Genomic DNA, 27,380 nt, shown 5'->3' with positions numbered 1-27,380 from the left:
GCCTCAGCCTCCCGAGTAGCTGGGACTACAAGTGCCCGCCACCTCGCCCGTCTAGTTTTTTGTATTTTTTAGTAGAGACGAGGTTTCACCGGGTTAGCCAGGATGGTCTCAATCTCCTGACCTCGTGATCCACCCGTCTCAGCCTCCCAGAGTGCTGGGATTACAGGCTTGAGCCACCGCGCCCGGCCAAAATGGGAATTTTTAACAATGCGTTCGACAAACATGCCCCATCCCTTCTGAGCGCTTTGCATGTATTAACTTATCCAATGCCTGGAACCCTATGAAGTGATTGTTGTTATCACTGCCATTTTATAGTGGAGGGAACCAAGGCACAGCAAGGCCAAGCATGATTCCCAAGGTCACACAGCCAGCAGGTGGCCAGGCCAGGCGGGGCACTACCCTGTGCTGTCAAGCACCATACAGACTCAGCTCTTCGGCCTGGGGCCGGAGCCTCCTTGCACTGACAGGGTCGTGAATGGGGTTCGTGTGTGCCCTCCCCATTGGGATGCGAGCTCCGGGGGCGGGGACCTCTTCCGGCGCGGGAGGCATTTAATGAGCTCTCTGGACAAAGAGAGGCTTAGGAGAGCCACTTCCCTTTTTAGCCGCCTAAAACACCCTGCAGGGCTCTGCTCTGTGAACTGTATTCGAAGGCAGGGCTTCTATACATAAACCGACCGGAAGGAAATCACCGGCTTGGAAGGTCTGAGTCTGGGATGGAGCAAAACCCACTTCCGGCGGGGTACGCGCGCCTCCTGGCGGCGGATTCCTGCTAAGACCGCTCCGCCCACAGGCCAGAAATGCTTGATTTCCGAGAAGCGTGCGATTTGCAAACCGGCTATTGTCTGAAAATCAGTATGTCAAGCTAGGGGAGCCTACCAGTGGCTTCCAAATTTTTCTGACCATGACTCACAGTAAGAAATCATTTCGCGCCCGGCGCAGTGGGTCACACCTGTAGTCCCAGCAGTTTGGGAGGCCCAGGCGGGCGGATCACGTGAGGTCAGGAGTCAAGATCATCCTGGCCAACACGGTGAAACCCCGTCTCTACTAAAAATACAAAAATTATCTGGACTTTGTGGCTTGCACCTGTGGTCCCAGCTACTCAGGAGGCTGAGGCCGGAGAATCGCTTGAACCCAGGAGACAGAGGTTGCAGTGAGCCGAGATTGCACCACTACACTCCAGCCCGGCGACAGAGTAAAACTCCATCTAAGAAAAAAAAAAAAAAGAGTGATACTCACTTCCGCACTTCATGGAATTGCAAGCGTTCAATGAATACAAACACGAAACACATCAGGAAGGCAGAAATGGTAAGTAACTGCTTAAGGGGGATGAGATTTTCTTTTGGAGCGATAGATTTTCTTTTGGAGTGATAGAAATCATTAGGAAAGAGACAGAAGCAGTAGTTGCACAGTACCGCAAATGTACTAAATGCCACTGTTCTGTGAAATGGCCCCTGTAAGGCCGGGCGCGGTGGCTCAAACCTGTAATCCCAGCACTTTGGGAGGCCGAGACGGGTGGATCACGAGGTCAGGAGATCGAGACCATCCTGGCTAACACAGTAAAATCCCGTCTCTACTAAAAATACAAAAAACTAGCCGGGCGATGTGGCGGACGCCTGTAGTCCCAGCTACTCGGGAGGCTGAGGCAGGAGAATGGTGTGAACCCGGGAGGCGGAGCTTGCAGTGAGCTGAGATCCGGCCACTGCACTCCAGCCTGGGCGACAGAGCGAGACTCCGTCTCAAAAAAAAAAAAAAAAAAAAAAAAAAAGAAATGGCCCCTGTAAAATGGTTTTCTATTATGTGAATTTCACCTCAATTTAAAAAAAAAAAATCATACTTGGTAAGGAGACTTTATTTACAGACTCAGTCTCGCTCTGTCACCCAGACGCAATCATGGCTCACTGCAGCCTTGAGAAGAGACTTCATTTTAAAGGATTTTTTTAAGGTGGGAAAGGGACGATTGCAATAGAGAGAAGCAAAAGATTTGCAAGTGAGACAAGAATTGAACAGGAAGTTTTTTTCCTTTTTTTTTTTATTTTTTTGAGACAGAGTCTTGCTCTGTTGCCCAGGCTGGAGTGCAGTGGTGCAATTTCAGTCCACTGCAACCTCTGCCTCCTGGGTTCAAGCAATTCTACTGCCTCAGCCTTTCAAGTAGCCGGGATTACAGGCACATGCCACCATGCCCAGCTACTTTTTGTATTTTTAGTGGAGATGGGGTTTCACCATGTTGGCCAGGATGGTCTCAAACTCCTGACCTCAAATGATCTGCCTGCTTTGACCTCCCAAAGTACTGGGATTACAGGCATAAGCCACCGTGCCCAGTCCCTTCTTTAAAAAATAAAATAGGCCGGGCGCGGTGGCTCACGCCTGTAATCCCAGCACTTTGGGAGGCTGAGACGGGCGGATCACGAGGTCAGGAGATCGAGACCATCCTGGCTAACACAGTGAAACTCCGTCTCTACTAAAAAAATACAAAAAACTAGCCGGGCGAGGTGGCGGGCGCCTATAGTCCCAGCTACTCGGGAGGCTGAGGCAGGAGAATGGCATAAACCCGGGAGGCGGAGCTTGCAGTGAGCTGAGATCTGGCCACTGCACTCCAGCCTGGGCGACAGAGCAAGACTCCGTCTCAAAAAAAAATAATAATAAATAAAATAAAATAAAATAAAATAAAATAAAATAGAGATAGGGTCTCATTCTGTCACTCAGGCTGGCATTCAGTGGCATGATCACGGCTCACTGCAGGCTCAAACTCCTGGGCTCAAGGGATCCTCCTGCCTCAGCCTCTCAGAGTGCTGGGACTACAAGCACGTGCCACCATGCACGGCTGATTTTTAATTTTTTTTTTGTAGAGATAGGGTCTCACTATGTTGCCCAGGCTGCTCTGGAACTCCAGAACACAAGTGACCCTCCTCAGCCTCCCAGAGTGCTGGGACCCCAGGTACAGGCCACGTGCACAGCCAAGGACTTTTTCTTTATGGGGAGGAGTAAACAAGGCTAGAAAAAACCAGCTGTGGAGCAATAAGATGCAAGGGCTACTGTACAGGACAATAGACCAGGGAATGTTTTATTCTTCTCGGGAGAGGTGCTTAAGGAGGGGCTGTATTCTGGCTGAGGCTGTGGATGGACTGAAATTCAGAGGCCGGGCAGTGAGGAGAAAGTTAGGTTAAACGAGCATTTTGTTTCAATTGATCACTGGGGACAAAACAGTGCAGCTAATCATGTATGAGACAAAGAAATGGGAATTTGGGGGGGTCTATGTCTGCCTTTGTCTTTGGCAGACAAGGGGTTCATCCTCAAGTCTTATCTAAGTCATATATGGAAGGGTGGTTCTTCTCAGTAAGTCATCTCCTGGAATACAAAAAAGCGGGAGGATTTCTTGTTGTTAGTTTTTCAAAACTTTTTGGGCCGGGCACCGTGGCTCACACCTGTAATCCCAGCACTTTGGGAGGCTGAGGCAGGCGGATCAGTAGGTCAGGAGATTGAGACCATCCTGGCTAACACAGTGAAACCTCATCTCTACTAAAAATGCAAAAACATTAGCCAGGCACGGTGGTGGGTGCCTGTAGTCCCAGTTACTTGGGAGGCTGAGGCAGGAGAATGGTGGGATCCCGGGAGGCGGAGCTTGCAGTGAGCCGAGATTGAGCCACTGCATTCCAGCGTGGGGGACAGAGCGAGACTCCGTCTCAAAAAAAAAAAAAACTTTTTGTAGAGACAGGCTCTCGCTATGTTGCCCAGGTTGGTCTCAAGCTCCTGGGCTCAAACGATCCTCCCACTTCAGCCTCCCAAAGTGTTGGGATTACAGGTGTCAGCCATCACACCTGAGCTGGAAAAGTAGGGGGATTTCTTCACTGTCACTGTTGTCCAGGCGCACAAGGCTCCAGTAAAATTCAGCACTATTGCAAAGAAAGAGGCTTTGCAGATGGGTGGAGAATAACTTTTTTTCATTCATTCATTCATTCGAGACAATGTTGTTCTCTTGCTCAGGCTGGAGTGCAGTGGCACGATCTCGACTCACTGCAACCTCTGCCTTCTGGGTTCAAGCGATTCTTCTGCCTCAGTTTCCCAAGTAGCTGGGACTACAGGCGGGCGCCACCATGCCCAGCTAATTTTTGTATTTTTAGCAGAGACAGGGTTTCACCATGCTGGCCTCGAACTCCTGACCTCAAATGATCCGCCTGCCTCAGCCTCCCAAAGTGCTGGGATTACAGACGTGAGTCAAGGCGCCCGGCCCCAACTAATTTTTTTTGTAGAGACTGCGTCTTGCTATGTTGCCAAGGCTGGTCCCCAGTTTCTGACCTCAAGTGATCCTCCTGCCTCAGCCTCCCAAGTAGGACTACAGGTGCACACCACCTTGCCCCACTAAATTTTTTTTTTTTTTTGAGATGGAGTTCCACTCTTGCTGCTGAGGCTGGAGTGCAATGGTGCAATCTCGGCTCACTGCAGCCTCCGCCTCCAGGGTTCAAGGGATTCTTCAGCCTCAGCCTCCCAAGTAGCCGGGATTACAGGCACCCACCACCATGCCCGGCTAATTTTGTATTTTTAATAGAAACGAGGTTTCACCATGTTGGTCAGGCTGATCTCGAACTCCTGACTTCAGGTGATCCACCCACCTTGGCCTCCCAAAGTGCTGAGATTACAGGCGTAAGCCACAGTGCCCGGCCATTTTTTTTTTAATTATTTTTTGTAGAGATGAGTTCCCATTATGTTGCCCAGGCTGGTTTCCACCTCCTGGGCTCAAGCAATTCACTTGGCACAGCCTCTCAAAGTGCTGGGATTACAGGCGTGCGCCACTGCGCTCAGCCTCCCACTTTTTTTTTTGAGACAGAGTTTCAATCTTGTTTTCCAGGCTGGAGTGCAATAGCATGATCTCGGCTCACTGCAGCCTCTGTCTCCCGGGCTCAAGAGAGTCTCCTACCTCAGCCTCACAAGTTGCCGTGATTACAGGCTCGCGCCACCACACCCAACTAATTTTGTATTTTTAGTAGAGATGGTGTTTCACCTTGTTGGTCAGGCAGGTCTTGAACTCCTGACCTCAGGTGATCTGCCCACCTCGGCCTCCCAAAGTGCTGGGATTACAAGGTCACCCTCTCCCCAGCTGCTTCTCTCAAAGACAAGATGCACAGGCCAGAGGAAATGCTTCATTTTATTTTTGCTCATAACGTCCCCAAAAAATCAGTACTCCACCATCCCTCACCTAGACACAGCCCCTCTCCAACACCTTCACAAAACACAGATTTTCTCCCACAGCTAAAATGAACACCCAGTCACCAACTACAGTCCTGCCCTGCCCCTCCTCTCATTGGCCTGCTCATCTTCCCGCTCCGTAAACCTGGCTGCTTTTAGGCTTCCTCCCTTAGCATAGTGTCCCAAGGTCACCTAGCCTGCTTTTTGCCTGTAGGATATGGGTCCACTTCTCAAAGCCCGCCCTGATTTACATCCTCATTTGCATAGTCCTTCAGCCCTATCCTGTAGCCACTCCACTCACCCCAACCAACTGCAAGAAACCAGGTTTGAAATTCAAGAGACCAGGTTTCCAAGCTCCCAGCTGCTTCCTGTATTCCCCGTGGGCCTCGGTGCCTTGGATGTTATGTGACGGGCACAGACATTGACTAAGGCCAAACATTTAATGATTTAGAGGAGAGAAGAGGGAAGAAAATCCAGAAATACACAAAAGAGGTGATAAAAGCAGAGAGAGAATAAAAGGATAAAATCAGAGAGGAGTTGGGTGGTTTTGTGGGGAAGAAGGGTTTTTTTTTTTAATAGAGACAGGGTCTTACTATGTTGCCCAGGCTGGTATTGACCTCCTAGCCTCAAACGATCTTCCTGCCTTGGCCTCCCAAAGTACTGGGATTACAGGCATAAGCCACTGTGCCCGGCCAAGAGAGGCGTATGGAATGAAGGTGGAGGCAGGGGGATGATGGAGCCAGAGCTGAAGACCAGCCCCCAGAAGCCACACCCCCGTCCTTCTAGCAGCTACGGGTCCTCTGGCTCCGGGCCTTGTACACCTCGATGAGCAAGTCCTTGACGTACTGGATCTCGCGCTCCACGGACTCTGCCCGTTCCCTCAGCTCGCGATTCCGCGCCTCCAGCCCCTGGCACTCGCCCTCCAGGGCCTCACCCTCTGCCCGCTTCCGCTGGCGGTACCTCAGAGCCGCCGACTTGTTCTGGTCTCTCTTCTTTTGCTTGCGGTCCCCTCGGGTAGTGGCAGGATGTGGGTAGGGGGCCAGGCGAGAAGGTTGAGGTGGAAGAGGAGGAAGGGGCTGCTGTGGCACGGGCAGGGGCGGCATCCCCACCTCCCCCTGCCCAGCCTCGTTGCGGCAGTAGATGGCCAGCAAGTCCAGAGTATCCAAGACAGGGGCCTGGGGGAGGTCAAAGGAGGGGAGGGGCAGGGGGAGGGAGGGGCCTGGTGGTGGTGGTGGTGGTGGTGGTGGCGGCGGCGGGGAGAGTGGCGGGAGGAGCGGGGCATCTAGGAAGAAGTCTTCCATCTGTTCCAGCTCCTTCTTGAGGAGGGCGGCCATCGCTTCCAGGTCGGGTGGGGTTGGGGAAGGTTGGGGGAGGGTGCCTGGGGGGAAAGGGGGCTCCAGAGGGAGGAGAGCTGTGAAATCAACTCGCTCAGTCATCCAGTCAGAGAAGCCATCACCTGGGATGAAAGTGGGGAGGGACACAAAATTTCCTGAGTTGCTGGTCTTCTGCCTAGTTGGGTGCTCACTCACATCTCATTCAGGTGCATCTGTTCCATTCATTCAGTAAAACAACTAACCAGTGAATCATCAAACCAGTCAACAAGCCGGGCGCGGTGGCTCAAGCCTGTAATCCCAGCACTTTGGGAGGCCGAGGCGGGCGGATCACAAGGTCAGGAGATCGAGACCACAGTGAAACCCCGTCTCTACTAAAAATACAAAAAATTAGCCGGGCGCGGTGGCGGGCGCCTGTAGTCCCAGCTACTCAGGAGGCTGAGGCAGGAGAATGGCGGGAACCCGGGAGGCGGAGCTTGTAGTAAGCCGAGATCGCGCCACTGCACTCCAGCCTGGGCAACAGCGTGAGACTCCGTCTCAAAAAAAAAAATAAAATAAAATAAAAAACAAACTAGTCAACAAACCAATAAACCATTGAAGAAACCAATAAACCAGTCAACCAACCAACCAACCATCAACCATCTAACCACCCAGTCAACCAAGCAATCAACCAACCAACTAACAAACCACTCAACCAACCAACCAACCGACGAATCAACCAACCAACCAACCCGTCAACCAATCAATCAAGGAATCAGCCAACCAACCAAATAAACCAGTCAACCAATCAATCAACCCATTAATCAACCAATGAACCAGTTGACCAAAAACCAACAAATTAGCCAATGAGAGAATCAGTCTTAACCTATAAGAGGGTCCAGGGGAAAAAAAAATTAAAAAATAAAAAAAGAAATAAAAAAAGACAGAACCAGCCAACCAACCAGTGACTCAACCAACAGTCAATAAGCATTTCTTCAACCATTCCAACATCTCCTTTACTGAGTACTCTGTATCTGTGGTGTCTGTATTTACTCTGTTCTTAAAAGGCAAACTAGATCACATTACACACAGATACACCTTGTTTCATCTTTACGCATTAATTACTGAAAACCCACGATGTGCCAAGCATTTGGGATACAGTAATGAATACAATGATTCCTGCCTCCTGAGGGCTTCTGCGTATGCAGTTCCCTCCAAGTAAAATGCTCTTCCCTTGGGTGTTTTCCTGGCTCATTCCTTTCCTTTTTTTTTTTTTTTTTTTTTTTTTTTAAAGGGATAAGATTTCACTCTGTTGCCCAGGCTGCAGTGCAGTGGCATCATCTTGGCTCACTGCAGCCTAGGCCTCCCAGGCTCAAGCGATCCTCCCACCTCAGACTCCTAAGTAGCTGGGACTACAGGCATGCGCCACCATGCCTGGCTAATTTTTTTTTTTTTTTTTTTTTTTTTTTTTTTTTTTTTTTGCCTATAGATATGAGGCCTTGCTATGTTGCCCAGGTCCTGAACTCCTGGACTAAAGCAATTCTCCCTCCTCAGCCTCCCACAGTGCTGGGATTACAGGCCACCATGCCTGGCTTCCTTCCCATCCTTTATGCCTCTGTCAACATGTTACCTACTTAGAGAAAGTTTTCTGGCTACCCACTCTGAATTAGGTCCCCTTTGTCATTTTGTAGCTCAGCTGCTAAGTGTTTCTGACTTATTCCAATACACTCTCATTTAATTTGCCTCTGGTCTACTCTCCACAGTATGAGCTGCTGGAGGGCACAGACCATGTTCTTCTTGTTTCCAGCTGTATCCTCAGCACCTAAAACAGTGCCTGGCACATTGTAGGCACTCAACATTTAATGAATACATGGATGAGTTCTTCCTCCCCCATCTTCCCCTGCCCTCCACTCCCCTGCTCCACCTTCCACCTGCCCTTACCTGCCAGGGGCTCTCCCCCCACTGGAAGCCCGCCCTCCAGGGCTCCCCCAAGGACCTCATAAGGAGCCACGGGGGCAGGGGCAGGGGGGAGTTTCCCATAGTCTACGAGCCATCCCAGCCCGCTAGCTGGGAGCAGGGTCCTGTCCAGCTCCAGCCCCAGGGTGGCCAGGAGTGACATGGCTGTAGCACAGGTGCAGGGCACTGTAGCACAGGTGCAGGGCACTGATGGCAACAGGAGCGGCTGCACCAGCAGCTGGGACGAGGCTTTGGAGGATGCTCAGCTGGACGAAGAGAGGCACCAAGGCGAAAGTGGAAGACCTACACGTGTGAGACAAGAGTGGGTGGGGTCGTGGGGTCAGGAAAGCCTCATCCACCGGCCAAAATCATGGGGAAGCCAAGCCACACCCCCAGGCACGTCCACGGGGCTCCTCCCTCCCCCTTCCAACCACAGTTTATAACTAAGCCTCAGCCTCTCCGAATTCTAAATTTGCCCTTTCTTTACCCAAATCTGAGCCCCACCCACTCCCAAGGGAATTTCTTTAGGTCCTAAGGTAGGACCGATGCCCCACCCTTTCCCCCAATACAGAAACCTAAGGGTCTCCCAGGGGAATTACCTTAGGCCCCTCCCATCCACCTCAGAATATTCCGCTTCATGGAAAAACTCAATTCCAGGGACATTTTCTTCCAGCCACGCCCCTTGCCCTAAAATATTTCCTTTTGGCCCCACTGCCTTCCTAGCTTCCATCCCAAACCAGTGCCCAGGGGAACTGCCCCAGGCCCCAGCCCTTCAGCAATGTTATCCACTCAAATCCCACTCCTCGCTTTGCCACTGCCCCTCCAAGCCCCGCCCCTCATTGTTTATTTAGCCCCGCCCCTCTCCGATTCCCCAGAGGCCCCGCCTCTTTGTCCCATCGAAGCCCCACCCCTCAGCTAAAGTTGGCTTAGCCCCGCCCCTTCTCACAATGGGCTCACGAAATCCCACCCATCGTGACGACAGTGGTTCTAGCCCCACCCACTTAGAGGGCTGCCTCTAAGCCCCGCCTTCTCCCCTGTCAATCTAAGCCAGTCCCCGCCTCAGCAGGTGCCTGGTTTAAAAGGAAGGAAGTTGGGCTGTGAGCCAGAGCAACGTGGAGCAGGGAGGGTGGAGGAGGGTAGAGGGGGCAGGCAGAGAACTGCTACCCGAACGCCAGCCGTCCACACGCGGCTATGCGCCAAGGGCCAAAGCGCATGCTACGTCTTCCGAGCTGTCCAATTGCTTTACACCTCCGCCTTCTTGGGGACCAGTGCGCATGCGCGGACACTCAGGGCCCGCGCTCATTCATTACGGGGCACTGGTAGGCTACTGCGCAGGAACAACCAAGCACGCACAGAATCGTTTAGAAAAAGACCACACCCTCCCTTGGAGTGCGCAGGCGCAGCCCCACGCCGGCTAACAAACATCGAGTCTCTAGAACTCTCCCACCCGGCTCCGGGCCCAGTGCGCATGCGCAGCCGCGCGCCTTAGGCCCACCGTACCTCTTCTGCGCCTGCGCGACCGTGATTCCCCGCTCGCAGCTCCCCTCCCCCCAGGGCTCCCTAAAGAGGGCCACGAGCTGCGAAAGGGCGGGAAAGGCGGTTGGAGAGGGAGAAGTAAGCGGTTACTCACTCCATGGCTGCAGCAAGGAGAGGCGGCGGCGGCCTCGGCTGAAGAAAGAAGGTGGGAGCGGAGAGCGCAGGCGTGGTAAGCGCGGAGTCGGGCTGGGGGCACAAAGGGGTCGAGGCTACAGAGCCATGGCCGGGGCTACGCAGGCGGAGGCGGAGAACGCTGTAGTTAGAAGAGACCGTGATCTGAGGACGGGGAATGAGGCGGCCCCGGGGACTGGGGACAGATATACTTCGGGTGGCGCAGCATGGCCCGCCCGGATCCTTCCGCGCCCCGCCCTCGCGGGGCCCCAACTGGGTGGCAGCCCGGTCCCCTCCTCCTGGGGATCAGGGGATCCGACCTCTTCCTTCCCACTCCTAGGGTCCAGGCCCCTCCTCCCTTTTGAGCCAGGGATCCGGCCCTCTCGTAGCTCCGGGGTCTGGTTTCCTCCTAAACTCTGGTTTCTTTCTTTTTCTGCCTGTGAGGTCTGGGCCTGCTTCCTCCTGTGATTTTGTGGATCCAGTCTCATTCTCTTCCCGGAGACCTGCACCATTTAATTTCTGTTTCCCTTTCCCTGCTTGCAGAATTTCCTGCCAGCCACACTTTTCATGTTTTCATCCCCCAACTGCTGACCCCGAGAAACCCTCGTGGGTTAGAGTCCAGCGTGAGTCACAGCACTCTCCCAAACACAGACCTACCAGGATGGCCTCGGGCAAATAGCTTAAGTTCTCTTGCTTCATTTCCCTATCCGTAAAATAAGAAAAATCAGCTCTCCTGGTGGGTTTATGAAACTCAAGACGGTGTCTGGCAAGCCTTATGCACAGAGTTCAACTCATACGTTCCTGTTCAATTTTTTTTTTTTTTTTTGGTGAGATGACGTCTCTCGGTCTCTGTCGCCCAGGCTGGAGTGCAGTGGCGCGATCTTGGCTCACTGCAAACTCCGCCGAGTTCACGCCATTCTCCTGCCTCAGCCTCCAGAGTAGCTAGGATTACAGGCGCCCGCCACCACGCCCGGCTAATTTTTTGTATTTTTAGTAGAGACGAGGTTTCACCTTGTTAGCCAGGATGGTCTCGATCTCCTGACTTCATGATCGGCCCGCCTCGGCCTCCCAAAGTGCTGGGCTTACAGGCGTGAGCCACCGCGCCCGGCCTCAACATATTTTATTGGGGCCCAGCCTCACTTCTTCCTTCCCCCTTACAAGAGCCGCAGACGTTGGACTGTCTAACTCTTGCTGTCGTTCTTCTGTCTCCCTCATTCCTCTGAAGTGTCTGTTTCCGGCCATCCTCATCTTCCGTTCCAAATGATGGGTGCCCAGGCCCCATCCCCTGGCAGGGATTCAGACATCGAGGCCCCAGCTGCGTCCTTTTCTCCATCCCTTGCCCTTGGCTTCCTTTCAAACAGTCCTTAGCTTCCACGGGATAGGAACTATCTCCCAACCCTACCAAAAATGGAAGATTTCCGTTTCCCTTTAGTCAGAGGGTAGCCATCTTGCCCCTTCTCATGCACAGGGCCCTCCACCAGCCGAGGTGGATGTCGGTCTTTTCTCTCTTGCAGAAACCCACCTTGTCCCATCCACGTCGGGACATCCCAGCTGGAGTTCAACCTTCATCCCTTCTGTGGCAGTTAGGAGACTGAATCAAGGTCCAGAGAAGGTGGAGGAATCCTGGTATTGAGCGTTTTACACAAGCTTCTTTCTCCTCCCTTGTTGCGGGCAGGAAGCCCTTCTTGGGATCTGACCACCTTCCCTTAGAGCACTTATTGTCCACTTTGCCAGCTTTTGAGCAGCTGCCCTATATTTCCTTGAGCCTGTAGGGGTTGTATTATCACTGAGACAGTATACAGAGTAGCAGCTAAGAGCATAAACTGAGCTTGTCCCATCCGTGGGCCCGCATGTGGCCCAGAATAGCTTTGAATGCAGCCTAATACAAATTCGTAAACTTTCCTAAACCATACGAATTTTTTGCGAGTGTTTTTTTTTTTCTTTTGAGCTCATCAACTATCATTAGTGTTATTTTATGTGTGGCCTAAGACAGTTCTTGCGATGTAGCCCCAGGAAGCCAAATTTTATACATCCTTGGCATAGACTCTGGAGCCAGATTTATGAGTTCAAAACATGACTGCACCCCTCTTATTAGCTGTGTGACCCTAGCCATTTCCCTTCCCGGTGCCTCGGTTTCCCCTGTGGTACAAGGTGGTGTTAAGAGTACCTGCCTCTGGGCCAGGCACGGTGGCTTACGCCTGTAATCCCACCACCCTGGGAGGCTGAAGTGGGCAGATTGCTTGAGCTTAGGAGTTCGAGACCAGCCTGGGCAACATGGTGAAACCCCGTCTCTACCGAAAATACAAAAAAATAGCTGGGTGTGCCTGTGGTCCCAGCTACTTGTGAGGCTAAGGCAGGAGGATCACTTGAACCCTGGGGTGGGGCGGAGGTTGCAGTAAGCGGAGATTGTGCCACCACACTCCAGCCTGGGTGACAGAGTGAGACCCTGTCTCAAAAAAAAAAAAAACTGCTTACCTCATAGGGCTGATTAAATGAGTTAATCCACGTCGAGCAGTTAGACTAGTGCCTGGGACACAGTAGGTGCTGCATAAAAGTGGTTATTGTTACTGCTATAATTAAGGTGGATGTGTTCTCATTCCATTGCTGTGCAGTAAGTCCAACTTCCTTCCACTTCTCAGTATAGGTTTTTGAGCAAAAGCAGATGGAATTAAGGGCAGACTGTTGGACAGACTGCCAGTGGTAAGGACGCAGAGACGTGCCCTACCCCAGCCCCCCACCGGCAGAATCTTCTCCTAAGAAGACCTTCTAGATTGTACTTGGGAACTGGGTTTGGTTTGGTTTGGTTTTGAGACAGTCTTGCTCTGTCGTTCAGGCTGGAGTACAGTGGTATGATCTCGGCTCATTACACCTCCGCTTTCTGGATTCAAGCAATTCTGCTTTATCCTCCCGAGTAGCTGGGATTACAAGCGCCCATCACCCCGCCCGGCTAATTTTTGTATTTTTAGTAGAGACGGGGTTTTGCCAGTTTGGCCAAGCTGGTCTTGAACTCCTGACTTCAGTTGACCCCCTCCCCTTCCTCGGCCTCCCAAAGTGCTGGGATTTACAGGCGTGAGCCACCACACCCGGCCTTAAGCAAGACCTACCTGGTTTTTTTTTTTTTTTTTTTTGAGACGGAGTCTCGCTCTGTCGCCGGGGCTGGAGTGCAGTGGCCGGATCTCAGCTCACTGCAAGCTCCGCCTCCCAGGTTTACGCCATTCTCCTGCCTCAGCCTCCCGAGTAGCTGGGACTACAGGCGCCCGCCACCTCGCCCGGCTAGTTTTTTGTATTTTTTAGTAGAGACGGGGTTTCACTGTGTTAGCCAGGATGGTCTCGATCTCCTGACCTCGTGATCCGCCCGTCTCGGCCTCCCAAAGTGCTGGGATTACAGGCTTGAGCCACCGCGCCCGGCCTACCTGGTTTTTTTGAGGTTTTGTTTGTTTGTTTGTTTGTTTGTTTGTTTGTTTTGAGACAGAGTCTCGCTTTGTTGCCCAGGCTGGAGTGCACTGGCACCATCTCAGCTCACTGCAAGCACCGCCTCCCAGGTTCAAGCCATTCTCCTGCCTCAGGCTCCCAAGTAGCTGGGACTACAGGTGCCCACCACCACGTCCGGCTAATTTTTGTATTTTTCGTAGAGACGGGGTTTCCCCATGTTGGTCAGGCCGGTCTTGAACTTCTGACCTCGTGATCTGCCCGCCTCAGCCTCCCAAAGTGCTGGGATTACAGGCATGAGCCACTGCGCCCAGCCTAAATAAAATTTTTTATTTTGGAATAATTTTAGATTGACTCGACAGAAAAGTTGCAAAGATAACAGAATTTCTGTATGCCCCTCACTTGGTTTTTCCCATTAACATCTTACATTACTTTGCTGCATTTGTCACAACCAAGGCAACATCAGTATGTTACCATTGACCAGATGCCATTCTTGACGCTGACCACACTTGATTCTGATTTTGGTAGTTGTTCCTTAATGTCCTTTCTGCTCCTTCTGGATGCCTTCAGGATGCCACGTCATATTTAGGCATCACGGCTCCGCAGCCTTCTCTGGCTTGTGACTGGCTTTAGACTTTCCTTTTCCTTCGTGACCCTGACCGTTTGGAAAAATGCTGGTTGGGTATTTTATGGAATGTGCTTCCATTTGGTTTTGTCTCAGACTGGTATTGCAGGATATTGAGAGGATGGCCAGGTAGGATACTTTATTTTTATTTTTTTAAGTAGAGATGGGGGCGGGGTCTCACTCTGTTGCCCAGGCTGGTCTTGAATTCCTGGTTCCTGAGCTCAAGCGATCCTCCTGCCTCACTCTTCCAAAGTGTTAGGATTACAAGCCTGAGCCACTGTGCCTGGGATTTTTTGTTTGTTTTTGTTTTGTTGTGGTTTTTTTTTTTTTAGGGTTTTTTTGGTTTTTTGAGACAGAGTTTCACTCTTGTTGCCCAGGCTAGATTGCAGTGGTGCCATCTTGGCTCACCGCAACCTCTGCCTCCTGGGTTCAAGAGATTTTCCTGCCTCGGCCTCCCGAGTAGCTAGGATTACAGGCATGCATCACCACACATGGCTAATTTTGTATTTTTAGTAGAGACGGGGTTTCTCCATGTTGGTCAAGCTGGTCTCAAACTCCTGACCTCAGATGATTTGCCCACCTCGGCCTCCCAAAGTGCTGGGATTACAGGCGTGAACCACCGCGCATGGCCCAGCCTGGGTAATTTTTAATAACTTGGTCAGTAGGAGAATTGCATTGCTGGCTACGTGCAGTTTATGCTGGCTGCAGAGGTGCCTGGGCAGGGACTCTGCTTCCCCTCCCCACCCCCGCCCCATCTCAACCCTTTTGCTGTCTCTCTCTAGCTATTGGGTCCCACCCACTTCAGCCCAGCCAGACTAAGCAGCTGGACTCAGGCTGAGTGGGTGCCAGTTGGCACCCTGAACTCTCCAGCCCCTCCCAGCCTGTTCTAGTTCACAGTGGGTCATCAGTGGTTGCCTGCGACCCTCCTCCCTAGACCTTCGAACCCTGAGTCCCCCCATGTGCACATTGCTGACCCAGGCTTATGGCTCCTTCAGGACTCATGTCCTGGCCTCCCCCAGCCTGGAGCTCCCCTTCAACTCCTGAGCTGGGGCTTCAAGCAAGGGTGGGGCTGCTGGGGACTCTTTCTCGGTGCGGAGGGGCCAGGCTTGGGGAGTGAGGCGGTGGTTGCAGGCAGATTGCATCAGCCTGGCTGTTTGACGGGGAGGGGGAGTTGGGGGATTCTCTGGGGACCCCAGCACACCTGGCAACCGCTCCTGGTTAGCAGAGCCTTGGATAAGGGAGAACTCCAGCACAGCATGAGTAGGGGGGGCATTGAGAGGGAGGGAGATCAGCCACCCGTGTAGGACCCTGAGAATCTGGGACTCGGTGCCAAGAAAGGCCCTCAGGTCACAGAGGCTTGTTAGCAGGAGACAAGACTGAGGTCCCGAGAGGTAAGGGAGGTTGTGAAAATCACGCTGCCAGTTAGATGGGACCTCAGCCTCCACCATGCTGCACAGCTTCCAGGGCCCCAGGGCCCATGGTGTAGCCTCTGGGAGGCCTCCAAGCCCCGACCCTCACCTCAGGCCTGCTGCTGCTCACGACTGCCAAACGCTATTGATTCCCGCCTGCACCATGCCATCACCCTGCTATTGCCGCAACCCCTCAGAGCTTTCCCAATCAGGGTGGCCCTGGCATGATGGAAAAGGCTCCGAGTTTTGCATCAGACAGACCTGGGTTCATTTGTAGACTGGAGTGCAGACAGGGCCCTCATCTGCCTGAGCCTCGGCTGCCTTCTGCAATGTGGGTCAGAGCATGGGCCCTGGAGCCACCCTGCTGGGTTCACACCCCAACTCCACCAGTTCTGTGACCCTCAGCAAGTGGCAGCCTCTCTGTGACTCAGTTTCCCCTCCGTAAAATGGGGATGAGATGGTCCATTGCAGCCAGTGGTTTTGAGGATTAAATGTGTAAATGTGCGTAAAATACCTAGAGTGGGGCCTAGCATACGGGAAGTGCCCTGTGAGCGACAGTTTCTGCTCGGGTCCGGTGCCGGAGCGCTGTGGAGATGATGTTGGTGAAACCAGCGCCTGCTGGAGCCCAGAATCTCTGCATGATTCTCCTGTTCCCACCACGCCTGCTTCTGCTTTCAGATCCGCCTTGCACAGATGTCTGCCTACGTGACTGCTCACCCGAACACTTCGAGGGCAAAGTCAGGACCCTCCTCATTCCCAGAATCGTTCCCCACAACCCCCCGCCCTGTGTTGCTATTTCTGTAGGCATCAATACATTTTCTAATGAGTTGCTCAGCACAGAGGCCAACGAATGTGATACTGAGGTCCCTGAGAGGAGCCAGGGAGGGTAACTGGGTCACGCAGGCCAGGGGTGCCGGGGTTGAAGGTGGGCGTCCTGGCAAACAAGGACAGGTAGGCCAAGGCCAGCTCAGTTGGGGAGAGGATGACGTGGGGGCTGGGAGACAGCACAGGCTGCCACGTGGCCCACAGTCCTCCAGAGCCCCTTCCCTCCCTTGCGCCACTCTTGTCCGTTCAGCAGAAGCAGTCACAGCTCTTACGCAAAAAAAAAGGACACAGCAAACTGATAACAGCTGACACCAGTGTCCTAGAGCCCAGGATGCCGTCACTTACCGCTTAGTGGCCTCGGACAAGACACTGCACTCCCAACCTGTGATCACCTCATCAGTAAAACGGGCACAATCGTAGAACTACCTCGGGACAGTGTGGAGGGGCAGGGGGTTGACAGGGGAAGAGGCCTGGACCGGTGAACTGCTGACCACCTCGGGCCCATGTCAGGCCCAGAGGGAGGGGTGGCCCCCAGAAGCTCCTGGGCCCCTGAAAGGCACCGGGGCCACAGCAACACTGGCAGCGCTCGCTGCTGGTGCTGAGCTGCTGGTTTCACAGGAGAAGCTAGAAATCCAGATTTTTTTTTTCTGTGACATCCAAGTTTTAAAGGTAGGCAAGTAATTCAGAAAAACCTGGAAAACCCCAGCAACCCACAAGTGTGGACAGGACTCAGGCCGCTGGCCCTCTGTGACTTCCCCTCCCCACAGCTGTCATCCTCTCTGCCCGTAGCAGAGGGCAAAAGGAAACTCAGCCCTCATTCTAAGAGTCTCCGAGGACTGGGGCTAGACCCCTCTGTGCTGGACTTCAGAAGCAGTGAGACAGAGCAGGGCCTCGTTCCAACACAGCCCTGTCCCGTGTGAAGTAGAGGAGGACAGTGTTTCTGGGGAGCAGAGGAGGCGGTCTAGAGAATCCTTCCTGAGGGTCAGGATGCCTGCTGGAAGCGGGGCTAGTGTCTTACTCTCTTCCTAGCCGGCCGTCCACGCCCCCAGCCAGAGGCCAGCAGGAGCACGTTACTCATTGCCGCAGGAAGACTGTCCCCCACAGGGACCCGCAGGGCACCTCAATAAGGAGGCGTTTGGACTAACCTTAGGAGTTGGGCTGTCAGGGGCAAGCCCATGATGTGGATCTATTTGACCTAGAGCCCGGAGAAGCAAAGGGAGCCAGTGCCGGGGTTAGTTGAGAAACAGCCAGCAGCTCTGAGCCAGGGGGTGTTTGGTCGTTTCTGTGGTTTGGACATGGTGTTGTCTGTGTTGAGGCGTGATTCAGCAGTGGGCTTGTCTCGGTCCCTCGTGGTCGTGGTGGCCTGGCCTGGGGTTGGTGTTCTGGAAAGTTTGTCCAGCAAGAGAGCACCAAGGCCCTGCTGTTGGGGCTGCTTTCTCGCAGCAAATGCGCTCATCCTGCCAAGATGGAAGGCTGAGCCGCCACCGCTGCGTCCAGAGGAGCCTGCTCCTGCATTCGGTTGGCCCAGGACGTGTGGTTCCTACAGGGTCACTAGGGCACAGAGGAGAGTACCCGGGCTTGAGCCCAGCCAGCACTCATAGGATGGATGGTCATGGTAGGAGCTGCAGCAAGAGAGGCGGAGGCGGGGAGCCACAGTGGGAGGGCCTCACGAGACCCCCTAGGTGCCCCCTCAACGGGCACGGGCGTACCCCCCATGGAGAGTTTTGAGGTCAGCGGCCATCAGAGCATCAGGCCTTCGCCCAGTTTGATGCAGACTCCTTTGCCCTCTTCCTGACCTACCACAGAGCAGGAATGGATGGGGGTTGGTGAGCAGCGGACGCCCCTCACTTCCCTGCAGGAGCCTCAGGCCCTCATCTGCAGCTGGGGCGGGCGGATCATCCTGAATTGGATTTGAGAGTGAAGCCCAGGCTGGTCTAGAAGGTCATGGAGATGGCCCAGAAAGTCTCTGGAGAATGGGAAGGGGGACTGGATGAGACAGGGGATGGTGGTGGTGGTGGCTGAGTGGGGAGCGAGGCTCGGTGTGGTTAGGAGCTCAGCTGTGGGGCCAGACGCCTGGGCCAACCGTTACTGGCTGTGGGACTTGATGCAAGTGATTTCAGTCCTCTCACCTTTTTCAGTTTGCTCATTTATAAATGGGAACCATGATAGTTTCCCCTCACCACATTGCCGGGGAAAGTTAAGTGAGTGAGAAATGCCACGAAATATGGGTGTGGAGATGGCCGCCGAGACGGGAAGGTTCTGTATTTTGTTCCAGTTCTGAAAATGAAAGCCACCCTGCCCCCATCCTCTGGCTGCCTTCACCTGGTTCCCAGAGAAACCTCCATAGCAACCGTCTCCACCATAGCCCGGCCTGGGCCCTTCCCTCCTTCCCCCACCAACAGCTGTCCCCGGGGAAGCTGATGTTGACAAGAGGAGGGGCTGTGGAGGGGCACAGGTGTGCGCCATTCCTCCCCCGCCACACACGCCTGTCCGCTGCTCTCAGAGTCCCTCAGCCCTCATGCCTCAGTCCCTCTCCAGGCCTTAGTGTCCTGTGCCTGCACCACCGACCAGAGCGTTTCAGCTCTAGGCTCTTCCCCAGCCTGTTCTCAACCAGCATTACCGGCCACCCCAAGGAGGGCATGGGCCTGCCCTTAGAAACTCTGCCCAAGCCATTGCCCTCGGGCTAAAGTCAGCTCTGAGCCTGATGTCTGTCTGCCTCCACAGCCTCACTGTGGCCCCTCAACCCCTTCCCAGCACCCCCGGGTTGGTTGGTTGAGTGGCTTTATTGAGATACTGTATAATCTATATGCGTTTATCAAAGTGTCCAACTTAGTGGCTTTAGTACACTGACAGAGTTGTGCAGCCATCACCACAATTTTAGAACGTTTTCATCACCCTAAAAAGAAACTCCTGGGCCGGGCGCGGTGGCTCACGCCTGTAATCCCAGCACTTTGGGAGACCGAGGTGGGCGGATCTCGAGGTCAAGAGATTGAGACCATCCTGGCCAACATGGTGAAACCCCGTCTCTACTAAAAATACAAAAGTTAGCTGGGTGTGCTGGCATGTGCCTGTAATCCCAGCTACTTGGGAGGCTGAGGCAGGGGAATAACTTGAAACCAGGAGGCGGAGGTTGCAATAAGCTGAGATCGTGCCACTGCACTCCAGCCTGGTGACAGAGCGAGATTCTGTCTCAGGGAAAAAAAAAAAAAAAAAAAAAAGCCAGCATGGTGGCACACACCTGTAATCCCAGCTATTAGGGAGGCTGAGGTGTGAGGCCCACTGGAACCCGGGAGGTGAAGGCTGTGGGCTGTGATTGCCACCACTGCACTTCAGCCTGGGAGACAGAGTGAGACCCTGTCTTAGAAAAAAAAACAATTTAATGCAGTTAGGTAGAGGGGAAAAAAATCTTTCAATACAAGGGAAAGAAATAAAAGTTCTTGGCCAAAAAGGAAGAAGCGTTGGCACCAGAGTATTCTTCAGATCTCTTCCAGTCCTATTATTCATATTAAGAGCAGTGGTTCTAGAATCTTCATTAAAGTCTCTCTCTGGCAGTTTCCTGACTCTTCCAGGGTTGTCTTAGCTCATTCATTTTTCCTGTGGGGAAAATTGCTGTTGCTGGCACCACCTGAGCTCCTTTGGTAGCTTCGCCTGGGGAGGGGAAAGGAGAAAGTAATTGCTAATTAGCCGTGAAGTGACTTCAAGGGAAAGAAGGGGAGAAGGTTGAGAACCAGTGAATCCAGGAATCATTTAGCTACTGCCTTGAGACCGTCCTGTGTAGCAAGTGGCAGAGGCAGGATTTTGGTACCCTGGGCAAGTCGGCCCCCTCCGAGGGCCTTGGTTTCTTCATCTACCCGGGTGAGGAGAATAAACCTGCTTAAAATGATTTCCAGGATACATAAAGAAAGAAGAGTAGAGAACAGTGCATCTAGCAGGCTGCCTTTTGTATGCAGGTGGGGATAGTACAAACCACGCTTTTGCTTAAATGCACAGCAAGTCGCTGCAAAGACTTGCAATAGCAACCTATCTCCAGGGAGCAGGGCTGGGTGGCTGTGGGACTCAGGGAAGACAGGCCACAGTATTCCCTTTTGTACCTTTTGAGCTAGAACAATGTGAACATACTACCTATTCACAAAATGAGTGTGTTTGTTTTTTGTTTTTTTGAGACCGAGTTTCACTCTTGTCGCCCAGGCTGGAGTGCAGTGGTGCGATCTCGGCTCACTGCAACCTCCATCTCAGCCTCTCAAGTAACTGGGATTACAGGCATGTGCCACCACACTTGGCTAATTTTTGTATTTTTAGTAGAGATGGGGTTTCACCGTGTTGGTCAGGCTGGTCTCAAACTCCTGACCTCAGGTGATCCACCCACCTCAGCCTCCCAGAGTACTGGGATTACAGGCGTGAGCCACCACGCCCAGCCTGCTCTGTTTTCTACTAATGGGGTTGGCCATACCCCGGGCAGGGTAATTATGTAAGAGAGCGGGACAGGGAAGCCCAGGCCACACTGCCAGCTCCTGCCAGGTGACTGCAACAGTCTCCTCAGTCCTCCCACACAGTCTTGGTGAGTCTTTCCAAACATAACCCAGACCCTGACCCACTGGAGCCCACCCGTGGCCTCATGCTCCTAAGGCGCTCGTTGGCCTGGACCGCTTGAGTGTCTGCCTTGGCTAAGGTCCACTTAGGAAGTTGTCGGTCACTTGACTTCAGTTCTTGAAGGGCAGACTTGGAGCTGATCTTCAAGGTTTAGGTGGACTTTCTTTGACACGAAAAGAGGAACTGATTCAGGAGACAGTTAAGAAGCAGAGTAGTTAGACTTGTGGAGTTTGCAGACGGAGAATCCCAGCACTAGCACTCATGGAGATGGTCCTGGTCAGAGGTCCCCATGAGAGGGCAAGTGAGGGAAGGCAGTGTCTGAGGATGGCATCCGAGCCTCAGCTGGAATCAAATTTCCCTGGGCCCAGCCTGTCTCTGATTTCCCCTTGTTTCTCTCCTCTCCACTGCCTCACTCTCTGCTCTTTTCTCCCCTGTTCTGGTCTCTCTGGTTCCACTGGTCATACATCCCCCAAATCTGAAACTGCGAATTCCATGGGGAAAAGGGAGGTCCTGCAGAGACAGCTCCGTGCCGCCTCCTGCCTCCTTCCTGCGTCTGGGCTCTGTGTTGTCCGCAGTGCCACCAGGTGGCTGTCAGCCGAATGCCATGGGCCTTTGTTCAGGTGCCTCCCGGAACTTTTTTATTTGTTTGAGACAGGATCTCCCTCTGTCGCCCAGGCTGGAGTATGGTGGTGTGATCACAGCTCACCGCAGCCTCAAACTCCTGGGCTCAAGTCATCCTCGCACTTCTGTCTGGGATCACAGGCACACATCACCATGCCAGGCTAATTTTTGTATTTTTAGTAGAGACGACGAGGTTTCACCATGTTGACCAGGCTGGTCTCGAACTCCTGACCTCAGGCAATCCACCCACCTCAGTCTCCCAAAGTGCTGAGATTACAGATGTGAGCCACCACACTTGGCCAACACTTAATTCTAACATCTTTTCCTCAGTGAAATCCTCCGGTCCCAGACACAATGTCAAGACTTGGCCCTGGAAAGCTCTGGTTTCCCATAGTGGTGCTGCTGTTTGCTGGGTGGCCTTGGGGAGTCTGCACTTGTTTCCCACCCAGGAAGGGCTCCGTGTGCTGCAGCACAGCGCTCCTGGCACAGTACCGGTTACACAGTAGGTCCTTAGTAAATGGTTGTTACTGAGTCCCTACTGTGTACCAGGCACTGCTGCAGGTGCTGCAGATGCAGCAGGGAACAAACAGAAATCTGGCCCGGTGGAGCCGACACCATCCCCACCGTTAGCCTTCCTCTGTGTTCAGAGGCGACCTTGTCCTTCCCTCCCACCGTAGATGGCCTGTCATGGCTGGGTGTCAGTGGCAATCCACCCACACATATCCACAGCCCTGGCGGGGTTGCCTCAGCACCAGGGAATGTCTGGATTTTCAGAGTCACATCTCACTTTCCTTTCTGTACCAGCCACCTTGGTCTCCATGCACAAGGGCAGACCTGCCCCTGACCCCAGCCCCCTTCTCAACCCCAGCTCTGCTCTATGTATTCCCATCCACCTATCTAGATTTCATTCTGTTCTTTCTCCATTGTCCCTCAACCTACCCCCATTAGTTTCTAGTGGCTGCTGTAACAAGTCATCACAAATGTAGTGGTTTAAAGCAACACGAATGTATTCTCACAGTGCTGGGGGTCCGGAGTCTAAATGGGTGCCTGGTGCGTGGTTCCTTCGGGAGACTAGGAGAGAGGCTCTGTCCTTCTCCAGCTCTAGAGGCTGAAGCCGCCCGTGTTCCTTGGCTTGTGGCCCCCCCATCTTCAAAGCCAGCAGCACAGCGTCTGTCAGTCCATTCCTCCATAGGCACATCTCCCTCTGACTCCTCTCCTGCCTCCCTGAAAGACCGTTATGGTCACCTGGGGCTCACATGGATAAGCCAGGATAACCTCCTTATCGTCATCACATCTGAGAGTTCCTTTGCCATGTAAGGTCACATTGACAGGTCCTGGATGCGGGTGTGGGCATGTTTGCGGGCCATTTTTCTGTCTACCCCTCCACACACACACATACACATACACATACACATACACACACCACATCCTTCCTAATTCTTCCTTTCCTTTTGGTCCAAAGCTGAGGTCTCCTGTATTCTTTCCCAGGCACAGACTGCTGTCCCAGGCATCTAAAAGGGGTTGGGGGCTGGGCACAGTGGCTCACACCTATAATCACAGCACTTTGGGAGGCCAAGGCGGATCACCTGAGGTCAGGAGTTCACGACCAGCCTGGCCAACATGGTGAAACCCCATCTCTACTAAAAATACAGAAATTAGCTGGGCGTGGTGGTGGGCACCGGTAATCCCAGTTACTCGGGAGGCTGAGGTGGGAGAATTGCTTGAACCCGGGAGGCGGAGGTTGTAGTGAGCCAAGATCGCACCACTGCACTCCAGCCTGAGCGACAGAGCGAGACTGTCTCAAAAAAAAGAAAGAAACTGGGACTTGGAGTGGCACAAGAATCACAGATGGAAGTAAGGTGGTAGAGCTGACTGAAGGCTGGGGTGACAGCAAAGAACCCTGGTTCTCACAGGTGGGGGTGGGATGTACCCACCTGAATTCAGATGATTCTGCATCTGATCCCAGGCGGGTCTTCCTCCAGGTCCCCAGGGCTGTGAAGGTGCCTGTGTTGTTTAAACCCAAGGGTAAATGTTGGGGCAGGCAGGAAGGGGGGAAGGGACTGGCGGCTCTGCCAGCACTTCCCTTGGTGACCTCAAGGCAGCGCTTCTCTGGAGCTGTGTCCTGCCTGGGTGAACTACAGATGGTCACAGCCACCCAGCCCTGAGCACAGGCCCAGGCATACCCTCCTCCTTTCCCTGGAGATGCACCACTCCCTCAGTTTGGGTTCCTCCCTGCTTCCCCCGCCGCCGCCAGCACCATTGGCTTCTTTGGTAAGGGAACCCTCCCCTTTGACAAATGTGGTAATTCCAGGATCAGAGCTTGTAATACTTTGCATTTGTGAGAAACTTCCCAAGTTCTAGTATTTGTGGCTTTTTTTTTGTTTTTTGCCTCAAACTCCTGGGCTTAAGCAATCCTCCCGCCTTGGCCTCCGAAAGTGCTGGGATTACAGGCGTGAGCCATCATGCCTGGCCTGTCACTGTTAACCTGGACAGACCCTGTGGTCTTGGTGCAGGCTTTGCTAACTGGGAACAGACCCTGTGGTTCTGGTGTGAATTTAACACTTTGCTCAAATTGTGATGCTGTCCTCTCTGTCTGAGTCCCAGTTCAGGACTCGGGCTCTTGGCCTGGACCTTCTCCCAGTCTTCTCTAAGCCACCTGGCCTCCAGCCTCTACTCCTGCAGTTCATCCCCCACACCCATAAAGTCCCCTGTGGCTCCCTCAACATCATGCCCGAACCGTTAGCACGGTGTGTATGGCTCTGCCAAATTCTCCCGCCCATCACGTGGCCCTGAGTCCCCAAGACCACCCTCCGGCTCAGTGATGAACTGAGACTCAGAGCTCGGCAAAGCTTCTACTCACAGTCACGGTCACAGCTCAGTGATTAACTAAGACTCACAGAGCTCGGCAAAGCTCTCTACTCACAGTCACGGTCACGGTTTATTATGGAGAAACGAAACAGACCGAAAACAGCAAAGGGGAGAGATGCAGAAGCTCCGAGAGAGACCAGGCACGAGCTTCCAGCTCTCCTCTCCAGGTAGAGAGTTCCGTGGACAGCGCTCAGTTCTCCCAGCAACAGTGTGTGGTAACACTTACGGAGTGTTGGCGGCCCGGGTTGTGGGGAGGAGCGGTTCTGTAGGCATGGAGCACCTGTGTGGCTAAACTGAGGTCTGCTTTCTCCAGCCCCTCCAGAGGTTGTGCTGATACCGTATGACCCAAAGCCCCCACTGTAGGTCACAGCGTTAACATGGACTCCCTAGAGTGGCCTGAGGCTCCAGGTAAACAAAGACGCTCTTACCTGGCAGGACATTTCAAGAACAGAGATTCTCTCAGAGCTGGTCAAGGGCCATTTTCTCTCTTTGGAATGTGCAGATTTGAACAGCTCATGCTTGGCAAGTCAGTCCTTCACACATAAACATCTCCCTTCCGAAGCACCAAATCACTTAGCACCCAGAGGCATGTCTGCTGTTTCAGCCTCCCTGTCTTCCCGTAGGCCTTTTCCTCCTGCCTGGACAGCTCCTCTCCCCTCCCCATCCTTTCCCTGGCTGATGCTACATCTGCAACACTCAGCTCCTCCCTGGAACCTGCTCCCACAGCATGTAACCCAGCCCTGATCCCTGATTATAGAGCTGACATTTGACTCTGGCTGCCTCGAGGGCAGGGGCCATGGCTTAGCTAACCACTCTGGGCTTCACTTTCTCATTTGTAAAATGGATCTGCCCCAAAGTTTGCTTTTAGGAAACGGTGAGTAATGATATATCTAACTTTTTTTTTTTTTTTCAGATGGGGTCTCACTGTTTTGCCCAGGCTGGAGTGCAGTGGCACAATCACTGCAGCCTCCACCTCCCTGGGCTCCAGTGATCCTCCCATCTCAGCCAACTCATTTTTGTATTTTTTTGTAGAGACAGGATCTCGCTATATTGGCCAGGCTGTTCTTGAGTTCCTGAGCTCAAGCAATCCTCCCACCTCAGCCTCCCAAAGTGCTGGGATTACAGGCGTCAGCCACTGCGCCTGGCCATATTACATCTAAACTGCATGGATCAGAGCTGGATCTGTATGGGTTCACCATTGTGAATAGATCCCTGGCACCTGAAGTATTAGAAACCAACGAGGCACTTAATAAATGGTGAACTGTTGGCTGGGCGTGGTGGCTTACGCCTATAATCCCAGCACTTTGAGGGGCTGAGGCAGGTGGATCACCTGAGGCTGGGAGTTTGAGACCAGCCTGACCAACATGCAGAAACCCCGTCTCTATTAAAAATACAAAATTAGCTGGGTGTGGTGGCATGTGCCTGTAATCCCAGCTACTCAGAGGCTGAGGCAGGAGAATTGCTTGAACCCAGGAAGCGGAGGTTGCAGTGAGCCAAGATCGTGCCATTCCACTCCAGCCTGGGCAACGGAGCGAGACTCCCGTCTCAAAAAAAAAAAAAAAAAAAAGGTGAACCGTTAAGCCAGACAAGTCCCCACAGAAGATTGTTTTCCTTGTAGTTTTTTCATAGTTGCAAAGAGCTTTTTATAAATGCTCTTCTTGGAAATTTTAGCTATAACTTATTAATAGCAAAAGCTTTTTTAAGCTGAGTTTTTAAGAACTGAGATGTGTAGGTGTAGCTGCTCCGATGCCTTTAGCTGCCAGTAACAACACACCGACTTGAGGTGGCTCAGCAGTGAGGACTTTTGTTCTGTCCCACAACGGGAGGAATGGATGCAGGCCGGGCTGGGCCCCAACAGTCCTGGGGGCTCAGGCACTTGCCATGGCCTGTTGAAGAAGCCTTTCTCAGAATCCCCCAGGAGAGCTTTATGAAAATGCCAGGGCCAGCATCCTAGCCCTGGAGAGACTGGCTTCATGGAGCTGGCAGCCTTCGGTGTTTTAAATGCTCCAGTCAGTGCTGATGGGCGCCCATTGAGATCTGCTGGCTGGGACAAGGCAGAGCGCATGCAGCTGGCCCTGGGGTCATCTCCCCAGACTTGCTTGGCTGTGTGGAGGAGGAGGAGCAGATGAAACAAAAATTAGGGGCCTGTGGAAGGCAGAAGGGTGCAGTGGAAGGAGTGGGGGTAGTGAGGTAGGTTTCCTCTTCCTCAAGCTAGAAGGGGATTTCCTGAGGACAGACACCAAGCAATTTAAAAACTGGCCTGGAGAGAGGGAAGAGGAAACAGACGTCGTGGGTGTTTCTCTGGGCCAGGCACTTGGCTTCTCAGTCATGACTTTGTTCGTTCTGTTTGTTTGTTTGTTTTTTAGACAGGGCCTCCCTCTTTCCATTTCCGGCTTTTAGAGCTGCTTCTGCCTTCCCTGGCTCCTGGCTTTCTCCCGTCTTCAGGTTCCAAAGCGCATCACTCCAGTCTGCTCTTGCCACCACAAGCTTTCTTCCCTCTCCAGTCAGTCAAACCCATCTTCTAAGGATGCTTCTGATCATCTGGAGGGCTCTCACCTATAGTCCTAGCACTTTGGGAGGACAAAGAGGGAGGATCGCTTGAGCCCAGGAGTTCAAGACCAGGGCAACAGAGTGAAATCCCGTTCCTACAAAAAATAAAAAAGATTAGCCGGACATGGTGGCATGTACCTGTAGTCCCAGCTACTTTGGGAGGCTGAGGTGGAAGGATCGCTTGGGGCCCGGAGCTTGAGGCTGCAGTGAGTTGTGATATGTCACTGCATTCCAGCTGGTATGACAGAGCAAAACCCTTTCCGAAAAGAAAAAAAACACTCCTATCCAGCACTCCCTCTCACCCTTTTCTCACCATCCCACTGATACATGGCACCACTTGGAGATTTTTCGGTTAGACGTTACCAACAT

General features: G+C 53.0%; 2 protein-coding genes across 6 annotated transcripts in view; one reads left to right on the top strand and one right to left on the bottom strand.

Moving 5' to 3' along the window:
• Positions 1-5,121: 5,121 nt before the first annotated feature.
• On the bottom strand, positions 5,122-10,241 carry ATF5 (activating transcription factor 5). 3 transcript variants are annotated; one of them, XM_050771558.1, is made up of 3 exons: positions 10,078-10,241; positions 8,433-8,750; positions 5,122-6,637 (listed from the first exon to the last, which is right to left on the bottom strand). In XM_050771558.1, the coding sequence occupies exons 2-3, from the start codon at positions 8,608-8,610 to the stop codon at positions 5,964-5,966; spliced, it is 852 nt and encodes a 283-aa protein (XP_050627515.1). In that variant the 5' UTR covers positions 8,611-8,750; positions 10,078-10,241; the 3' UTR covers positions 5,122-5,963. The 3 variants fall into 3 exon arrangements, with proteins under 3 accessions (XP_050627515.1, XP_050627516.1, XP_050627517.1); XM_050771559.1 differs by lacking the exon at positions 10,078-10,241 and adding an exon at positions 9,612-9,712; XM_050771560.1 differs by lacking the exon at positions 10,078-10,241 and adding an exon at positions 9,047-9,304.
• The window catches only part of IL4I1 (interleukin 4 induced 1), a 39,479-nt gene continuing 22,184 nt past the window's right edge, over positions 10,086-27,380 (top strand). For all 3 annotated transcript variants that reach the window (XM_050771498.1, XM_050771496.1, XM_050771494.1), the window contains exon 1: positions 10,086-10,152. The gene's annotated coding sequence lies outside the window, so the exon portion shown is untranslated. The remainder of the gene's footprint in view (positions 10,153-27,380) is intronic.

This window comes from Macaca thibetana, chromosome 19, assembly GCF_024542745.1.
Source record: "Macaca thibetana thibetana isolate TM-01 chromosome 19, ASM2454274v1, whole genome shotgun sequence".
In the NCBI taxonomy this organism is placed as follows: domain Eukaryota; kingdom Metazoa; phylum Chordata; class Mammalia; order Primates; family Cercopithecidae; genus Macaca; species Macaca thibetana.
The sequence above is the reverse complement of the archived record's forward strand: the minus strand, read 5'-3'. Positions and strand labels throughout refer to the sequence as shown.

Coding starts and splice junctions, on each gene's coding strand:
- ATF5 (XM_050771558.1), bottom strand. CDS start 8,610: ATGTCACTCCTGGCCACCCTGGGGCTGGAGCTGGACAGGACCCTGCTC. Junction 6,638..8,432: donor GGGGGGAGAGCCCCTGGCAG/GTAAGGGCAGGT, acceptor CTTTCATCCCAG/GTGATGGCTTCTCTGACTGG.